General features: G+C 35.7%; 1 protein-coding gene across 1 annotated transcript in view; it reads right to left on the bottom strand.

The window, feature by feature from the left end:
* CSMD3 (CUB and Sushi multiple domains 3) overlaps positions 1–15513 on the bottom strand; it is a 727509-nt gene that overhangs the window by 206267 nt on the left and 505729 nt on the right. The window contains exons 28-29 of the mRNA XM_075743489.1: positions 8552–8690; positions 6177–6364 (exon numbers count right to left, since the gene is read on the bottom strand). Coding sequence (XP_075599604.1) covers positions 6177–6364; positions 8552–8690 — 327 coding nt within the window. The remainder of the gene's footprint in view (positions 1–6176; positions 6365–8551; positions 8691–15513) is intronic.

Raw genomic sequence — 15513 nt, 5'->3', positions numbered from 1 at the left:
CTGATACTGGTACATTTCTATTGAAAAACAACATATATTGTGAAATTACTATCCCTGAGTTTATGATAAGAAATCCATGTTTCAGAATTCTAGCAGATCCTTGAATAAAGTAGAGATTAGTATTACATGAGAAATTAAAAAGAGAATAAGAGAAATAATCTATTATGTCTGGTGCATAAATCAAAAACTGAGGAACGACATGATCTGTCACAGCACAAATTTTCTCTAGGGAAAAGTTACAACCCTGTAATTTTCTATTCCCCAGGTTACAGTTATGACAGACTCCTGAAGTTGCTGACTAAACAGTAAAACTGTCACTATAGAAATACAGTTTCTTAATAACTATTCTGAAAAATAAAGCCCTAAATACTTAACACCTTCAAACTACTTTTGGAAACCTGAAGTAGCTGCTAAGTGAACTTGTAAAGAAAAAGTCATTATATGATGCTACAATATATGAAGAATGACATTAAATGTGTCAACACGATTCATCAGGTCTAGCTGAGAACCAGCGAAAGAAAAAGAGCAAATAAGAAGAATGTATTAGCAAATTTATAAAAATAAAAGTGCTCCCAGGAGTCAAGAGAAAAAGTCCTTCACCATCAATTTCATTTTGCTCCAACTGAAGAACTCAAAACATTGATGACCCCTGCAGCCCTTCTTTCTTTCCCAAGAATACCAGTATCATGAAACTGACAACACAGAAGGGCAGTGGCAGGTTTAGCAGAACATCAGAGAAAATGCTGCAGAGTGTATGCACTACAATTTTATCCTTATTATTACGAAGATTTTTTTTCCTGTGGTAGTGTTTTTAAAATTATTTTCTGTAATAATTAGGTATGGACTAAAAATAATTGTTTCATTAGGCAGTTAAGATTTGAGTTACAGTAACACTATATTCTTGACTGTGCATATTAGGTGTAAATTCTTTTTGCCCATAATAAAATTTTGCAACATGCTTCAAGAAAAACAATAATAACTTCTTTGATAACTTCAGCATACCGCTGGATCAATTAAGGTTTCTGAAATACAGGCTGAAAACAGGTAGCGATATGTGCTGCTGCAATCTCAAGTTCAATAAGGAAGTCTCTCTTGGCTAACAGATAGTAACAATGCCAAAAACCCTCTAGAAAACTAGTATCTCAGTGCATGGAAAACAACATTGAACGCCAAGAGAAGCAGGTGCTTTGTCCAGAATTTGATGATTTACTACACCATCCCTAAGTCTCAAAGAGAACAAAACCATAATAAGCTGCTTAGAGAGAACATTACAGACATACCTAACTACAGCAAACATTCCATAATTATTCTCCAGAGCACTTATTAGAAATAATAAGCTGCTCCTCCATTATAAAATAGAAATGAATGGAGAGAGGAAGGGAAGAACAAAACCCAACCAGAAACACTATTACAGACCAGACCTGAGACATGGGTCAAGTCTGAAGTTTGTATCCGAGAAATATGGCCTGTCAATGAAATACAGCTTGAGTACTACTGCAACTTAAAATAGGATTAGTCTATATACAGGACATAACTGCAGCTGCTACGATCTGTGTGAAAAAGTTAAGTTCATCGAATCAGAACAATTTAGATTGGAAGAGATGGAGCACAACCCCCACTCAAAGCAGGGCCAATTTGATTAGGTTGCTCAGGGCTTTGTGCAGTCCAGTTACTATTTCAAAGGATTCAGATGACATGATCTCAGGGCAATCAGTTCCAATGTTTGGCTACTCTCAAAGTGATTTTCTTTTTTTCTTAATATCTAATTGAAATTTCTCTTGCTGCAACTTGATCCCATTATCTCCCATGTTATCACTATGTGCCCCTGAGAAGACTCTGACTCTTTTTTCTATACACTCTCATTAGGTGGTTGAAGCAAACCCAGTTCCCTCAGCCTCTCTTTGTATGTTATATGCTCCACCCTCCTAATCATCTTAGTGACTCTCCATTGGACTGGACTTCTGTGTGTCAAAATCGTTACAGCACTAGTAAGCTCTTAAATGTACAGTTAGGGCCTTATCTACACCAGGGTAAGCCCTGTACACTCCAGGTGTGATCTCAGTGAAGAATCACTTGCCTGGATCTACTGATTCCACCCTTTTTTCCAGTTTTTCGCTCTCAGCCCAGAATGCTGCTGGCCTTCCTTATCACAAGGACACACTGCTGGTTCATGGTCAATTTGTACACAAGACCCTCAGATTCTTTTCTGCAGAGCTTTACCCCATCAAGTCATCCCCTAGTCTTTACTGTTGCATGGGGTTATTCCACTAAAGATGCAGGACTTTACATTTGCGTTTGTCAAAAGCTTCTGTCAGCCTGATTATCCAGTCTCATAAGATCCCTTTGAATAACAATGCGAGTATTGACATTTCTACCCATACTGGTGTTGTCCATGAACTTGCTCTGTCCCATCATACAGGTAATCAATAAATATATTGCCTACATTATTAATCACAACTAATACCAGCAAAGAGTCTGAGATCAGCAAGCAAGTCAATTTTCCACCCACATTATCCACTTATCCAGTCCATATCTCATCAAATTGGGCTCTCAGGATACTGGGAGAGAGCATGTCAAAGGCCTTTCTGAAGTACACTACTCTCCACTTTCATCTCCTTATAGACAGCGACATGTTTGCTGGGCACAGTTCCCCATGGTAAATCCATGCAGACTGTTCCCAAGCAGTTACTTGTCCTTCCTTTTTTTGTAAGTAGTTTCCAGGCAGATTTACTCCATAATCTTTCCAGGGACTGAGTTTAAAATGACCATTCCTATACTTCCGCAGGTCCTCTACTCACACTTCTTCAAGGAGCATGTGATATTTACCTTTTCAATTCACCAGGAATCATCCTGACTGCCATCACCTTTCAGAGATGATAGAAAGCAGCTTTGCAGTAGCATCAGCCAGCTGCCTCAACACCCTTGGGTGCGTCTCATCTGTTCCAATGGAGATATGTACAACAACATGGTTTAATTGCTTTCAGACTCCTTCTTCCTCCACTGTGGATAACGCTGCACTCCCACAAACCCTACTAGCAGGTTCAAGAAGGACTGGGGGCAAAACATAACAGTAAAATAAGAGGGTAAAAAGGTATTAAGTACCACAACCTTTTCCATTTTCTTTTTGTTGGGCCCTCAGCCCCCATGGTGAGTAACCATTTCAGCAGAGCATTTGCCCTAGTCATCTAGGGGATCATCTGCATCAAACAATTGTCAGGCACACACTCAAGAAATCCCTTGGACTGCTTGTGCTAAGTTACGTCATCCTTGCAGCAGCTGTTGGAGTGGTTAAAACTCCTTGTGAGTACCATGGCTGTGCTTCTTCCAGGTATCACCTATTTTCTGTTGGCCAGCTGGTCTGTGTGAGGTACCTACAACATCATCTGTAGTTGGTTTCCTCAACTAATTTAACTATTGTCTACTCTTCAAAATGTTAATCCTTCACAAAATAGCAGCTCTTACTCAAAGTAGTTTAGAACTTCTTAGGTGTACACCTTAAATCCATTCTTTACCTTCCTCTGCCTTTTCCCTCCTATTTGTGATATATGACAACATTAATAGCTCCTCCCTGAAGACTGCTGCCCTGTACGTTCCCTGTTCAGTCATACGTTATAAGTAAAAAAAAAAAAAAAGACACTTGGTTCATAAAACATTCCGTTGCCTTGGTTTTACTGGGATGGAGTTAATTTTCTTCCTAGTAGCAGGTATAGTGCTGTATTTTGGATTTAGGATGAGAATAATGTTGATAACACACAGATGTTTTGCTTGTGGCTAAGCAACCTTTACACTAAGTCAAGGACTCTTTAGCTTTTCATACTGCCCTGGCAGTGGGGAGGCTGGCGGGGCACAAGAATCTAGGAGGGGACATGGCCAAGACAGCTGACCCAAACTGGCCAAAGGGATACTCCATACCATGTGATATCATACTTAGTATATAACTGGGCTGAAGCTGGCTGGGGGTTTAGACTGCAGCTCGGGAACTAGCTGGGCATCGGCGGTCGGCAGGTGGTGAGCAATTGTGCTGTGCATCACTTGCTTTCTATATTCTTTTATTGTTGCTGTTATTGTTGTTTTTGTTATTGTTATTTTCTTTTTCATTTTCTGTTATATTAAACTGTCTTTATCTCAACCCACAAGTTTTACTTTTATTTTTTCCAATTCTCTCCCCATCCCACTGTGCAGGGGGGAGTGAGTGAACGGCTGTGTGGTTATTTTTAGCTGCCCGCTGGGTTAAACCACACCATCTATTAAGAGTTTTCTCCTCAATAATGTAATTATTCATTTTGGCTAAATGATATGTATGTCAGTTTTCTATTGCAGATATTATGCTTACACTATTTTGATACTTACAATCCACTGTGCAAGAAACTAACAAAAATCTGTTAAGAATCTTTACAACTGCTCCTTGGCCAACTAATGAAGTTATATCACTTTCAAATTTTACGACGTGACAATAAGTGTTCTTATGGTAGTCTTAAAATAAGTTAAGCAGTGCAGTGTCATATTTAGCAGATAGTCCCAGTAAAAATAGAATAATTCATTGAGTAAGCTGGTCCTCTGCTTAAGGGATTTTGAGCAGTCCAAATTTAATAATCCTTGAATTTTTTAATAGGAATTAAAATACTTCCTTATATTTATGTCTTAGTGTTCGAAGGCAGATGTTGAAACGCATTCTCCAGATATTCTAAGCAGGAGAAATAACCATATCAGGTGAACAGGGAAGGTTGATTTCTCAAACTTCCCGTCACTTACAAACACATAATCTAATGCCTACATCCTCCCATTACTTAGATTTCCAGTCCCTTTACAAATGAGGCAAAAATCTACATAATGTCTTTGGCATTGTTCCTCCTGAAAGCACAGAAAGAAATAAGAGATCTTAGTGGTACACAGGCTAGTAGTAATGTTAGAAATAGTATTCTGCCTTAATTCCAAAGTACAGCGGTGCACTACGTTGTTTAAATCTAGACAAAGAATGAGAAGAGACTGTGTCCCTAATGAGTATCTTTCATACTTGGTGGATTGGTGCATGGGAGAAACCCTTTAATTCCACGAGACAAGAGTGTATTCAACAGCACAGCAGAAAAAGATTGGTGCTCTTGAAAAATCAATATAATTTCTCATTCCTTAGAAGTTCTGCGTCCCTGTTTTATAGCACTTCTATAAGTTCTATAGCACTTCCATCTGCATTTATCATTCTTCAATTTAATTGAGAAGGAATAAGAAATATTTTTAAGTGATCTGGAACAGTACATACACCTGGGCTCACCATGAGTATGTTTGAGACCTACTTTTAACTTCTTAGGACTATCTCATATGATAGAGGCAGCTTCCTTTACACATGTAGAATCCAATGACTTTAGGAAAGTAAACGGAGACTTGGTGCGTTTGCCAAAGCAACAAATGCATCAGTCCTTCCCTTGTATATCTTTGCATTTACTAATTGCTTTCAGAATAAATGGAGAAGAAAATAAGTCCAGGGAGGTTAGGATGTATTTCCTCTCTACCAGAAGCATCCATATTTTCCCTCTGGTTGACTTTATAGATTATTTGATATTTTCACTTTCATTTAATATCAAATATTTCTGTTTCTTGAGCCACACAGAGGCAGTTATGAAAGCTCCTACTGATTATGAATTTTACAAGCCTGTATTTTCTTGTTTACTGTGTTATGATCTTAGACAGATCTGTCTGAGACAGGTAGACAGCTCTATCATGCCCCATAATACAAAGGTCTAGCTGAAATATTTTTTCATTTTCAATATTGGTATCCTAGATTCTAGCACATCGTTTCATCTTACAGAATCTTAAATGGACATATGCCAACATACCCTACTACGTAAAGGAAAAAAAAAATCTCTAAAAACCATGTATATATGCTGTTAAGTTTTTTCACTGCATCATTATTTTTGAAACATGTAAGCTGCTGTCTGAATTGTTTTTCTTTGGAATCATGCATTTAACATTATCATGTATCAGCTAAATGAAACATACTACAAGATGATCTTAAATTAGTACACTTAATACATTTTATTTTGTACAGATAATACACATTATCATACTCAGGCAAAACAAAAAAAACCATTACCAGGCAGAAAACTATGAGAAATTAAAAAAGATTAAAATTTACACTCATGTATTAATTTTTTTTAATAGAAAAGAAAAAATATATTTACCTTTATACTCTAGGTGGAATCCAGTAAAACTAACAGAACCATCACTCCGAAAAGCCAGATGCATGGTATTTGAACTGCTTTCTATCCTCTCTGGCAGCTTGCTGTCTTGAAAGCTCCCAATCAGTGGGCTATTACTGTCTGACCCATCATAGATATAAAGAAAATCATAATTTGGTTCTATACTGAAACTGTAGAACAAAAAAGAGAAATATTAGATGCTTTGCCTAACATTTTCACTCTTATTAGCTTAAATAAAAATTTGCTATCACTGTTTTCACAAAAGAAAAAAAACCTCCAGTGTCAGAATAATGGTTTGTAGAAGTGTTTTATTGGAAAATAACAGAAATACTATATTTATTGGTTCTCTGCTTAGAAACGATATTTTGCTGCTAGCCAGAAAAAAGTCAATTTTTTTAAATAGAAAAAAATTAATAGCAATCTTAATAAAGAGAAATAAACAACATAGATCTACTGGAACCCTTGGTAGAAATGTTTTATGATATAATGCAGTCAGCTGCAGAGTAGATTGTACACAGCTTCCAGTCAGACTGAACACTTTCACATGGCCAAGGAATGATCTTCTGGTAACCCTAAGAGCACGAACTATTTTGCCTATTATCAGTTTAAACAAAAGATATTGTTTTTAAACATCATCTTTTCCTTTCAACTTTAGTTAATTTTTGAAATTTAATTAATTTAATTATGTAACTATAGCTGATTAAATAATTAATTAATTTTGAACTTAATTTTAGTAAAAGACAGAGAGTTAACTAAATTTACTTCTAAGATGGTCCCTGTAGGACAAAAAAAAAAAAAAAGATTATTAATAAAAGAATGAAAATACAACAACTAGAATTATGTTATCTCTGCTTGACACAGCTCCTTAAAATAAACATAGGCATTGAAGACCTCATACAGCTCCTTCAGGGGAAATATTTTTTAACTTTTGGATTACTTAAAAATACATTTCCTTACAAAAGAAATGCAAAAGTCAAATGTCAACAGATTTGATTTTTAAAGTGCCATAGTTTTTCTTGAGTTTAAAAGGGTTAGCTGGAGTAAGTCTCACTCAAAAGCATATTTAACACTACTCATTGGAGTATCCAGAGTTTGGTTTACACAGGAAGGGGTTTTTTCTCACTCTGAAACAGTCTGTGTGTCATAAGTGAGGCAAGTCTCAGTAAGTATGCAATCTACTTTGACCGAGACTAAGCTTGTCAGCTTCTGTCAAGAATCACAGCAATACTTCAGATTTTAAGAACAAGTTGGCAATATTTGGGATCTATAAACTGTTCACATGCTGTACCGAGTCACACTGTAAAATTATTATTTTTTTTATTCTAAGATGGAGGATCTCTTATATCTAAATGTACAGTATCAAGAGGAGAATATTCTTAAATATTTTGAGCTCATGATATTTCACCAAACAAAAAAAAAGTGCTACTGCACAGTAGAAAGTTGCTTAGCAACATACAATATTCTGAAATCACCAACAAAATAGTTAAATTGTTAATTATGTACATATAATTGAGTGATTATTTTGCTTGGAAAGAATTCTTCAAAACACATACTATATCACTGAGCACTGAGAATAGACAACTATATGACCTGCATCACTAGCCAAGTTATCACATTATCATTGATCAGAACAATAAAGCCAGTATTATAGAACATCTAGCATAAGAAGGACTTAAATTTGATGGGACAGTACAATTTTTAACATTTCTGTGACATCATCATACGCCTCATCATATGCATATTTTTCACACATAATATGTATATTAATTTACTTCATGAGTCACATAAAATGCAGACAGCAAAAGTTCCTCTATGGATTCTGTCAAGCTCAATTTAACCTTGCATTGTGATAAAGAAAAATGCTAAACCAACTCCATTTAATAACCAGAACAACATGAAGTATCCTGTTGAAGTATCCTGCAATGATATGGACTAATAAAGCTAAGACTACTCTTGAAATTTTGCTTAAATAGCAGGTGAGCATCTCATATAAAATAAGACAAATCAATAGGCTTCATCATTAAAGACCATCCTTCTGGGCTGGGCAAAATTCAGTGAGTAAGTCCTTGTTGCCTCCTCAGGAACAGAACCTTGGTAAATATAGCACCATTCACTTCCCCTTTAGTTGATGTAAACTGAAAATGCTTTTAAATGAGCAGCAGTGAGCTCCCAAGTTCCACCTCTGTGTGTACTGAATACTCTAATGTATTTGTTGTGACTGCTAACAAAGATAACAATTACTAATCACTTTGATAGTTATATTAAGTATACATACATTACCCTACAAAGATCTGAACAACTGCCAATAATAAAGTTACAAACATGACTTTATAAATTATGAGCAAGTAGTAGTTTACCTGATAAATGCTAATGAAATAACATAATCAGTATTGACAGTGATTGTCCAGTCACAATCTCTGCTGTGGGGGTAAGGATGAGGGAAGTTTGGTGAAAGTATAAAACCTGATGAGCCAGTCAAGTTTCCTCCACAGGGAGCTGTGAATAAAAATAAACTGGATTTGAGGAAAGAAGGTAAGAGAAAAAGAAGCAAGTACCAGCAATCTGTTCACTGACATTTAATGTCCTCCAAAAGTTAAACAAGAAACAAGTGAAGTATTTACAAAGCTTCAACAGAAACAAAAAATGTATTCACATTTCTCCTTAGACAAATACTAATACTAGTGAGTGAAGCACTTGTTTTTGAACTCTGTGTCCTTTTATTTGCTTGCCTAACATTATGTCAAGGCTTTTCTGAAAATACTGTGAATTTGAGAAATGCTCTGGCTGCAAACTTGACTGGATAAGCTTTTCACTTTCTGTTTCTTGTTAAAGGCGTTCTAAAAGAAGCTTCTTAGGCTATGAAATATGATATACCGATAATGCAACTACCGGCATTTTCACCAGACAGCACTGATTAGTAATTCAGATCAAGACTGACACAATATAAATGAAATTTTAAAAAAACAAACCCCACATTCTAGTAATTGCAGTTTTCAAACTCAGACATAAATAAAATATCTTCCAAGCACATGCAGAATAGAACACATTTCTCTGTGTGATTTTGAGGTTCCTAAATGTTGGGTGTTTGTGGTCCAGAAATGTAAATACTTAATAAAAAGAACAAAAGTATCACTATACTGATGAAGTTTTGTACTTCAGCATTCTTTAACTGAGACAGAATAAGACAGTAAGATTTTTTTTGAAATAACTTCTTAAATTTTCTTCAAAAGATTCTAGATGAGATTTATAAAGACTTAATATTTTGCAAAATTAAATTCAACAAAGTGATCATTTGCAGTACAAGGGAAAGGAGTTGATTGCTCAGGTCTTCTGTAACAGAGATTCTGTGAGTTCAAAGGCTGCTTAAATCACTTCTAGAATCATTAAATCATGTATGTTGGAAAAGATCTTTACGATCCTCAAATCCAAGCATTAGCCTAGCTCTGCCAAGTCCACCACTAAACCACATCCCTAAGTGCCACATCTACACACCATTGCATGCGGCTGTTGTGACCCAAGTACAGGACCCAGCACTGAGCCTTGCTGAACCTCATACAGTTGGCTTCACCCCATCAATCCAGCCTGTCCAGACCCTTCTGTAGAGCCTTCCTGCCCTCAAGTAGATCAACACTCCTGCCCAACTTGGTGTTGTCTGCAAACTTACTGGAGGTGCACTCAATTCACTCATCCAGATCATTGATAAAGATATTAAAGAGCACTGGTCCCAATACTGAACCCTGAGGAACACCACTTGTGACTGGCTGCTGACTGGATGGAAGTCCATTCACCACAACTCTTTGGGCCTGGCCATCCAGACAGTTTTTTATCCTGTGAAACATACGCCCATCCAAGCCATGAGCAGCTCGTTTTCCAGGACAATGCTGTGGGAAACAGTGTCAAAGGCTTTACTAAAGTCTAGGTAGACAACATCCACAGCCTTTCCCTTATCCACTAAGCAGGTTACCTTGTCATAGAAGGAGATCAGGTTAGTCAAGCAGGACTTGCCTTTCACGAACCCATGCTAACTGGGCCTGATCACCTGTTTTTTCTGTACGTGCCATGTGATGGCACTCAAGAAGATCTGTACAGCTCAAAATGGTATGTAGAGATATACATCAACTGAGTGGGAAATGTACACAGTATTTTCTAATGTCACGAGAAAGAAATCACAAGTCATTTAAGAATTCAAGTAGTGCAATTAGAAAACTTAAGTAATGTATCCACAGTTAAAATACATAGGAGTATAGTCTTTCTACATTTTACATATTTTTCTTATATTAAAAGGGATCAATGGATAGCAAAACTACCTTGAAAACAAAAATAAAATTAGAATCTTCCATTATATTTTGGTACTATAAGTGATATGAATTCACAAATCAACATTTTATGTAAAAGCAGTTAGAACCCGAAACACCCTCTTGTTTCGGGCACACATAAATGTTATAAATAAATAGTACTAGTAAATGAATATAATAACTTTCCAAATGTAGCACTTTTTCTTCTCTTAACAATCACCAAATACAAACTTCACGATAGAATTTTCTCAGAGGTTTTCCGTTGCTAGGGAAAGTTTCATTAGCTACAAGGGAACAGGCTGGAAAGTTTCACTTAGTACAAAACATTTACTTAATTTTACAATAAGGGTAATAATGGCAATTTCTTTATCTTCACAACATTAAAATTGATTTTGTTTCTAATCAGAAGCATGTTTTATTTAATGTTACAATTCCAAAACAAAATAAGAATAAATTATTATAAAATAATCCGCTTCTTTTAAATGTAAAAGAGGTTACTGTAACCATCTATCTTGCTGAACTAGAAGTTTGTGCAAAAAAGTCTTGAACTTTGAAGTTATACGGAAAGTAAAGGCTGCTCATCACCTAGAACTAGTGTTCTTCCGTATAAGCCTGGACATTCATGCTCCTGAAGTACTTTAATAGTTCAGGCTGCACTAGCTGCATTTCTCAAGAATGAAAATGTAAAGAGTAGCAAAGAGGAGATTAAGGTTATTCACTGTGACCAAGCTTCGCTGAAATGCCTCCCAAACTTGTATCAGTCTGATGATATTTTCTGAGGCACTCTGAACTTACATATGATGATGCAAAAATGTTACCTTAAACTGTTATGTCCTTGTTCCAGACTACTTTCTGCCAACGTCTGCATTCATGATACTTTCCTGATGTGGTTTGATTTAGTTTAGTGCTCTGTTAAGTTCATTGATAGCATATTTGATAGCAGTAGCTTCTTTCTTATCTACTTACTCTTTCATTTACACACATTAGCAGTTACAGTAAGACTGGTTCTTTCATTTAATTCATGCCAAGATCTAGTTGATAATCAGAAAGACTCTCCAGGGATTAAAGGGAAAGTACACCAAGTTGGACAGTCAAAGTGTATTTTACTTCAAGCTATACCATTAACAGCAGTAAAAAAACCTCATTAATCTTGAACTTTGTAAAATATCTCCCAAGTAGAATTTTCTTCAGATACAGTAGTTTCAGATTATTTTATTTTTTAACTCATTAGATAGTAAGTTGAGAAAGTCAACATCATCTAATGAAAAATGTTATTAGCCTTTTCCAGTTTACTATCTTCTCTAAAGTTATTTAAAGACTTTTGTTCTCTTGATACTTGAATTAAATTCTTGTGTTTCAGAAGCTATAATTTTCTGAATTTAATGTGTGCAACGTTATTATTGTCATAACTTTGTTTTTAACTGAAGGAAGACCAGCTCTGAAAACAAAGTTTAATGGACATCTATCTTTTATAGTATTATTTTAGACACAAGACCTAAAACTGAACAAATGTAATAGCCCACCTAGAGAAAAAGGCAAATGTCAATACACAATGAAAAATGTATTTATAATGTATTACACAGTAAAAATTCGATGTAGGTTATGTCAACCTGTCGTTATAAACCTCTGTGTAGACACAGTGGTAAGCAAGCACTGTGCCAGACAGTCTGTCTGTGTAATGATCTTAGCATTTATTGTTTCTATGGGATGAAGTACAGGTTGGGTTGGGTTTTATATCTAAAACCTATTTAATTTTTCTGGAGGGCAACAACTCTGGAGATAATCAAAACCCGCCTGGACACGAACCTGTGCAACCTGCTCTAGGTGATCCTGCTTTAGCAGAGGGGTTTGGACTAGATGATCTCCAAAGGTCCCTTCCAACCCCTACCAATCTGTGATTCTGTGATTCTGTGAAAGTACTATTACAGAAATTTCTGGTGTTTATTTATTTATTGATTCACTGAATTACATCTTAACAAAAGAAAAAGAATGTATGGTTTCATTAGCTATTTTTTTAAAAAAATAGGAGATATTAAATGTAGAATCATACAATCATAGAATTGTTTGGGTCGGAAGGGAACTTTAAAGGTCAACTAGTTCAACTCCCCTGCAACGAGCAGGGATATCTTCAACCAGATCAGATTACTCAGAGCCCCATCCAACTGGACTTTGAATGTTTCCAGGGATGAGGCATCTACAACCTCTCCGGGCAATCTGTTCCAGTGCTTCACCACTCCCAACATAAAAAATTTCTTTATATCTAGTCTGAAGATATATTTAAATAATAGTAATTAAATATGAAATAACTGCTGAAATTTTCCTTTGCATTAATATCATATAGATCCCATTTTGCAGAAAGCACCATCAGAATTCAGTTTACAAGAAACTTTTCCATAGACATAAAAATGGAAACCAAGACACTGCTTAAAACAAATCAATAGAAAAAAAAATTAAAAAATCAAGTCATAATTTTTAAAAAAACAACAAAACAAACTATGAATTTCTGTAGAAAGTCTGAAACTTCTGGGTGACAGTCCTGACCACCTAAATATATAGTAAACCTTAATGCTAAAATGACTTTTTTCATGTCATTGTTTTTAATGTTATCCCTGAATAAACTAAGCTAATACAATCATTTAAGATTTTGATATCTAAACAAGACAGGGTCTAGGAAGTCTTTGGAACGGAAAACACCTAGCTATTTTGGGCACCACACACATAAGCCACAGGACTGTCTTTTGGAAGAGACATATTCTCAAATTTATAGTTTGTCAGAATATCTTCAGTATAGAAGAATCTCTAATTTTCATCGTTCATTCAAATACTTGAATCAATATTTAGCTCTTTGTAATTTTCCTGTTGTTATTACTTTTGAAATGAAGATGTTATTAAAATTGTTTTATGTGCAAGACTGAAGGAAACTAAACAACCAAGGCAGTCCCACAGGTAAGAATAATTAACTATATTTACCTAGTTTTGAGCATTAATAATTAGGAAGACACTTTGGTGTAAAGAACTAATAAAATACATCTAGAACATGCTACAACAATACACCTCAGGAATTATCCCTGCCTCTATTCTTGCATCAAAATGATGTTTATTTTTTCTAAGACTTTGATAAACCATCATGATCTTGAAGTTATGTGTAGAGTAAGCCTTGTTCAGTTTTGATTTACAGGCATGGAAACAACATAAGTGAATATATTACAATTTTGGAAAAAAATTGATGAACTTCAGAATGTACTGAACTATGACAGACAAGTTTGAAATCTTTGGGCTCCAAGCCAAGGTTTGCACACCCTATGTTAGTCTATTAGCAGCTCATATTCTCCCAAAATGTGTCATTACAGGAAATCGATATAAAACTACTTCATGTCTGGTATTTCACCAATAAATCATCATAATAAGCATTCTTGCTACACTATGTGCAGTAGGTGTTTGTGCATAAAGTGTGGAAATTACAAGTATTAGGTAAATGGATGCATGCAGTTAAGAAAACAAGTGCATGCATACTTACACGTACTAAGGACAGAATGGCAGGTGAGCACCTACACTTAATCTATTTGATAATATCATCAACTCAGTATTGATAATGATTAAAACTGCTAGCACTGCTTTATAATAGGGTAATTATTTTTAATTAATAGTTAAAAAATATTTTTAAACCAGCAATATCAAATAAGGGCAGTAAGATACAACAAACTAATTTAAGGCCTGTTCCTAGAGCTCTATCATTCTTTTTACTTTTTCCCTTAAAACTTACAGATGTTCAGTTATCATTATTATCAAATACATATTTAGGCATATAGGAATGATAAGAGATAAGCAATAAAATATTTCTTTTCTGCAGTCTTCCAGCAAATAGCATAAACAATTCTTGTCCTCGAGCCCATACACTCACAGTACACATGAAGGCATAGTAAGGAGAGTAAGAACAGAGAAAATAACACTTTGACGTTCGCTAGAGCGAACCTGCTCTAGGCAAACCTGCTTTAGCAGCGGGGTTGGACTAGATGATCTTCAGAGGTCCCCTCCAACCCCTACTGTTCTATGATTCTGTGACGTGGTAAGTAGAATAGCCACAGATACCAGGTCAGTACCATAATATGTTTGCAAACACCTGTCTGCAGACATGGGGGGCATGTGTGTGGAGGTGTGTGTGCATGCATGCATATGCAAATAGGATGTAGATCTTAAGGTCAAGTTAAGTTTATTAAAGGCAAGAGAGTATCTGAAAGCTATAGAAGCGCTCCTAGCAATTGTGGTCTCCCTCTAGTTTGCCCAAGACCAGAATACCAGGGGCAACAAAGCAGGAAGAGTGCCCTTACGAAACTGATGTTCTCACAGTTGTGGTGTCAACTCTACACCACTCTGGGCCCAAGGGCTCTTGTCTGATTATTTTAGGCGTCCTTGTTTTACCCCCCTCCTTTCAGACACTCCTTTCAGGCTGTTCAGCTTTGGACAGGACAGTAAGCACAGTATCTCATAATGATGTGACTCAAGGTAATTTCACTGCAACTGCCTTGTGCAGTATTCCTCCACTTCCTTGGAGTGGCCCATTTTCTTTATTCTCTGCACCATAAAACTTGCAGATCCTATTTAACAGGTTACCTATCACAACTCTTAGGGAATTTCAGGTCAGAAGCTGCTGTTGTCCGAGACAAAATCTTGTATTATTCTACATCATGATATCACATTTGACTGCATTAAAGAACATACTGGGAAAATAAGCATCATTACATTATTTAACAAACTATCCAGATGGGACATAACCCTATGATCATTTATCACTCTACCTCTACATCAAGTTTTAGAAGTGATAGTTTAGATATTTTCTAGATCAGTAATAATCATGATTAAGATTGCCTCAGAAAAAAAATTACTGGAAGGCTACGATCTACTGGAGTTTTTTTGTAATTTCTTACTATTTTTCATCATGATTCAGTTAACCAAGTTTAATGTTTTCACAATCCATTTTATATGAACTATGTTAATCAGAATAGCATTAGAGACTGAGACAATAT

This window comes from Balearica regulorum, chromosome 2 (genome assembly GCF_011004875.1).
Source record: "Balearica regulorum gibbericeps isolate bBalReg1 chromosome 2, bBalReg1.pri, whole genome shotgun sequence".
NCBI classification, from domain to species: domain Eukaryota; kingdom Metazoa; phylum Chordata; class Aves; order Gruiformes; family Gruidae; genus Balearica; species Balearica regulorum.
The sequence above is the reverse complement of the archived record's forward strand: the minus strand, read 5'-3'. Positions and strand labels throughout refer to the sequence as shown.